General features: G+C 31.5%; 1 protein-coding gene across 1 annotated transcript; it reads right to left on the bottom strand.

The window, feature by feature from the left end:
* On the bottom strand, window positions 1,818–3,967 carry LOC107642020 (protein JINGUBANG). Its single transcript, XM_016345356.2, has 3 exons — window positions 3,554–3,967; window positions 2,796–3,133; window positions 1,818–2,508 (listed from the first exon to the last, which is right to left on the bottom strand). Exons 1-3 carry the CDS (start codon window positions 3,900–3,902, stop codon window positions 1,909–1,911), a joined length of 1,287 nt encoding a protein of 428 aa, XP_016200842.1. The 5' UTR covers window positions 3,903–3,967; the 3' UTR covers window positions 1,818–1,908.

Here is a 4,758-nt window from a genome sequence, read left to right as displayed (position 1 = left end):
AAACAGTTTTTTAAAAAAAAATTGACTTTGATCGAGTCTATAACCTTATAATTCGACCTAATGTGAGAATAATTATTATTATTACTTTGGCTTTAACTCAAGAGGGAGCCATGAGACAATTCTATTTTGACAATTTATTTCTAACTGCATTTTGTAAGACACAGTTGATCTGATCCAACCTCCTTTTATAGCACAAAATACTGCATACAAAACCATTCATGGATTAACACAAACACTACATGGGCCTGATTTAGCTTACTAGTTGCAAGAAAGTTGTCCTGGTCTTGCTATATGATACTCAATTATACATGTTAGTATATACTAAACACAATTCTACTTTTGTTCATTTCTCTCTAATTTCGTCTTCTTTTTTAAAGTATTAGCCATTCTAGTTTTGCATGATAACTTAAGAATTCTGCTTTGAGCTACACAAAAACTCCTAGATATTTAAATTGGGAAATATGAACATTTTTATTTAAAACAAAAAAGCCAATTTTTGTATATCAAGTTTAAGGTTTCTTTTTAATTATTTTGGCTAGCAACTGCAGAAAGATAGTCATAAGAGAATTGTTGTTGGAAGAGTTATGTGTAAAGTATGATTTTGAGAACTGAATTAAATCGATTGATTTGACCCAGTTAATTAAGAATCGGTCATCACCAGACTGGTTTCATTTAAAGTAAAATTATTTGACAGTAAACTAATTAAAATCTAATTAATTGGTCGAACTAATATTATTTTTAGCAATTATTTAAGATAATAAATCACAAAAAAATCATTTTTTTTAAATTATATATTGAATATATAAATATATATTATTTATTATATTTTATTTAATTTCAGTTAACTATTGGTTAATCTTTGAACTTTTAATTTGAATTTCTAATTCTACTGATTCAATGGGCTTGTTTGGGTGAGTTTCTAAGAAAAGATCTTTTTTTTGAGTTATCTTTTTTTAAAAGATCTTATAGAGAAGTAAAAGTAATTTTATGTTTGGATATCTCATGTAAAAAGGTCTTTTTATCAATCAATTATGTTTGTGTATAATAATATAAAAATACTTTTTTGTTTATTTATTACATGAAAAACATCTTTTTTTTAAGGAAAAAAGATCTTTTAAAAAAAGATGTAAATTACAGCTTCTCAAAAAAGATCTTTTTTTTATTTTACTAGTGCTTTTACTTTTACTACTAGAAATTTGTCAAACACGTTAAAAAATAAAAAAAGATCTTTTTTCATTGAAAAAAAATCTTTTTTTAACAAAATAATGGCGCCCAAACATGCACAATATATAATTGTTGGTGTAAAGTAAAAACTAATTTAAATAATAATTCTGAGTTAGGCGTAAAGAAATAAAATACAATACAATATCGTGTTGCGCTTGCGCATTAACGTGCTGAACACATAAAATCATATTAGGCTATCAGTGAACATCTAGAATCGTCTATCATCTGCTTGGTTAATTCATTTCCACGCACAGTTTTCCAGTCAAAAGAGATAAAATTACCAGTAAAATTGCTATACACTAAGTTCATGCATCTACATATTCTCTATTCTTTCGGATACAAATTTCGAGATTTTCTTTTTCCGTTTCTTATTATTATTCTGTTCATTTTGCTTTCCTTCATCTCTGATCCTTCTTTAAAGTTGGTTTCTACACACTACACTCACAAAAAGAAACACGATATAGCACTCTAGTACCAGATATTGTACTTCAATCAATGCAATGAATGAGAATTAAACTCTGCTAAACTCTTAAGAGACAAATAAAGGGTCAGGACTGGGAACATAAGCAGATAAAATAAAATAAAATAAAGAATTGAAAGAAAAAGGGAGGGTGCTCAAAATCATACATTTAATGTACCAAAAAGTCAGAAAAGGAAGAATTACATGTCCTATTATAGAATAATTTAGAGTGGAGGAACAAAAATCTTCCACACCTTAACATCACAATCCAAGCTGCCACTATAGACTAGAAAAGAAGAACCTTCATCACATGGATCACCATCATTATTATTACAGTCATCAACGACCGTAGTCAAGCACTTAACTGGACCATTATGCCCTTCCAGAACAGCCAAACAAGAATATTCATTGTTATTATTACCCTTCCTCCACACCCTAATTGTTTTGTCAGCAGAACCACTACACACCAAATCAGACACCACAGCAAGGCACAATATGGACTTGGTGTGCCCTTTCAGTTTACCAACCACTACCATTTTACCATTATACGCTCCTTCTTCTTCTTCTTCTTCCACCGCCTCTCTTTTCTCCCAAACCAATATTGACCTGTCACATGCACCTGAATACAAGAGAGTTTCATCACAGCTGAGAGCCAAGGCATTTATCCCTGAGTTGTGCTTCTCTAAGATGTCCACTAGAATGTGTTTCTTTTCTCCTTCCACTCTCTTCCACACCTTGATCTTCTTATCCGCTGAACCACTGTAAACAAGTCCATTTGTGGAAACCGCCATTGCGTTTATGGCGTCCTCGTGTGCGTTGTTCACCTATCAATATATTTAACTATTAATTCAATTTCTTTAATTTAATAATTTATTAATATATTTTATTCTATATTTTTAAATATTAATATTTAATTATCCTTAGAGATTGGATTAGTCTGAAAATAGCTTATTAAGTAGTTTTGTTGGATTTTTTGTAATTTTGTTGAATTAATTCAATTTTATAAAATAATATTGATACACTGAAAATCAATATGATGCGACACACGAGTTTTGCATACACGAGTGATGATGAAAATGAAATATTTTTGTATGAGAGTGCCGTTGCTAACCGATTCCAAACATGTAAAGTCCCTTGTTCTCCAGATTTTGATTGTCCTGTCCCACGAAACAGAGTAAAGCAGGGCGCCGTCGCCGGACAAGGCGAGGACGGAAACGGTGTCGACGTGGTGAACCCAAGTGGACTTCTTGTGCCTCCGTATCTGGACATGGTTCTTGGGAATCAGCACCTTGGTGGCGCGGTCCCCGAGCGTGGGGAGCGTCGCTACTCGAGTACATTTCTGATTATGCGCTTCATTGTCGTGGCTTCTTATCTTCCAGACCCGGATTTTGTGGTCTTGATGAGCGCTAAAGAGCATGTCTGATTGAACTACTAGTGACTTCACAGCTCCTGTGTTGTAAAATTAATATACGAAAAAAAATATAAGTAAACAACTCTTATGTACCAACTTTAAACAACTATAACTAATAATGATTGATTTTATATTTTTTAAAAAATAAAATTTGAATAATCACTAATTAGTTAAAATTTGAAAAATCAAGATATACGAATTATCTTTTGAAGCGGACTGCCTTGTAAAGATCTTATAAAATGAGGAGAATTATAAAGTGATAGAATAAGGCGTTAACCACTATTAAATTTATAATTTATACTATAGGTGGATCCTATTATCTTAATTAATTCAAGGGTAACATTCTCATTTTTTCACTTTACAAATTTGATGAAAGATAACATTGTCTGATTCGTGTAAAAATACGTATGTGTGTGTGAAGATAATTAAGTGTTGCTTCATAATATATAGCAGAGTACCTTTTCCGGCAAGTACCATGTTGGCGGCTGAACTTGAGTGCTGGTGTTGGTGGTCAAATTCGGATTGGAGAAGGGAGCGGTCCCATGATCTGATTTCACGATCCGAAGAGCCAGTATAGAGGAAGTTTCCAGAAAGAGTTAGGGAGGAGACGTAGGAAGAAGTGTGGCCTTTGAGAGTGGCGAGGCAGTGGTGGTATGCGGCTGTGGAAGGGTGATAATGGGATTGTGAGTAATTAAGAGAAGTAACTGAGTTTAGTCTCTCTTCTTCTTCTTCTTGTTGCTGTTGAAGATGGTTGTTGAAATAATGAGAAGATGAGGAGGAGCTACTATAAGATCGCGGGTATTCCATGATTCATCATCACATGGTCAAGGTTATTAAGAGAAAAATAATAGTATGCATAGAAAGCGAAATGAGCTTATATATATATAAGCTAGGCAGAAACAAGTAACAACAACGTGTGGCCTACTTGTGTAATTGGTCTCATGTATTTTACAGAAATTATACTAAGTGCATACTAAAAATTAACTACTAAATTAGTTATTTATATAGGGCATATATTAAAATATAAAAGATATATTAAAAATAAGTTAAATAATATATGTATTTATAAATAAATATGTTTGGATTGACAAAATTAAGACAGAATATATTTTATCTAATTTCGTCAAAATTTTAAAGAATTTGAAAGAATCATGTTGTTACTCAAACAACAAAAAGGAAAATAATTCCTCTACTTAAGGTTTCATTCTTCAATCTTAAAATACCCCTCTCAAAAAAGTTTTTTGGGATCTTCTACTTTTTCATGCAATTTCAATTAAGCCTTAACTATAATAGGACAAGATACGAGTAATTCAATTGGGATATATATATTTTGATAGGAGACCTAGATACTAAGAGTAGTTAAGCAACAAAAATAAGAGTAGGATAAAGCAACAGCAGTTAGCTAGATAGTGCCTAGTGATATTGATGATCCAGTAAAATCGGAGTTGGGTGTGTATGTGGGACATGGAGGAGAAGCTGGCTAGATTGGTCCTGAATGTGTCAAAAGGTAAAGACTCACGTCCACGTGAATTTATTTTTATATAAAATTTATAATTAAAAATTATTTGATAATAATTTAGTAAAATATATTAAATTATTTAATAATTCTCCATATCAACTTTAAACGAAAATAATTACATATCCATATCTCTACTAAATTAAA

This window comes from Arachis ipaensis, chromosome B05, assembly GCF_000816755.2.
Source record: "Arachis ipaensis cultivar K30076 chromosome B05, Araip1.1, whole genome shotgun sequence".
Classification (NCBI taxonomy): Eukaryota; Viridiplantae; Streptophyta; class Magnoliopsida; order Fabales; family Fabaceae; genus Arachis; species Arachis ipaensis.
This window is presented reverse-complemented; position numbering and strand designations above follow the sequence as displayed.

Bases quoted from the DNA above. Each gene is read 5' to 3' on its own strand.
- LOC107642020 (XM_016345356.2), bottom strand. From the start codon at position 3,902: ATGGAATACCCGCGATCTTATAGTAGCTCCTCCTCATCTTCTCATTAT. The intron at 3,134-3,553 runs GTACTCTGCTAT...TTTACAACACAG, and splicing joins CATGGTACTTGCCGGAAAAG to GAGCTGTGAAGTCACTAGTA. The intron at 2,509-2,795 runs GTTAGCAACGGC...ATATATTGATAG, and splicing joins ACTTTACATGTTTGGAATCG to GTGAACAACGCACACGAGGA.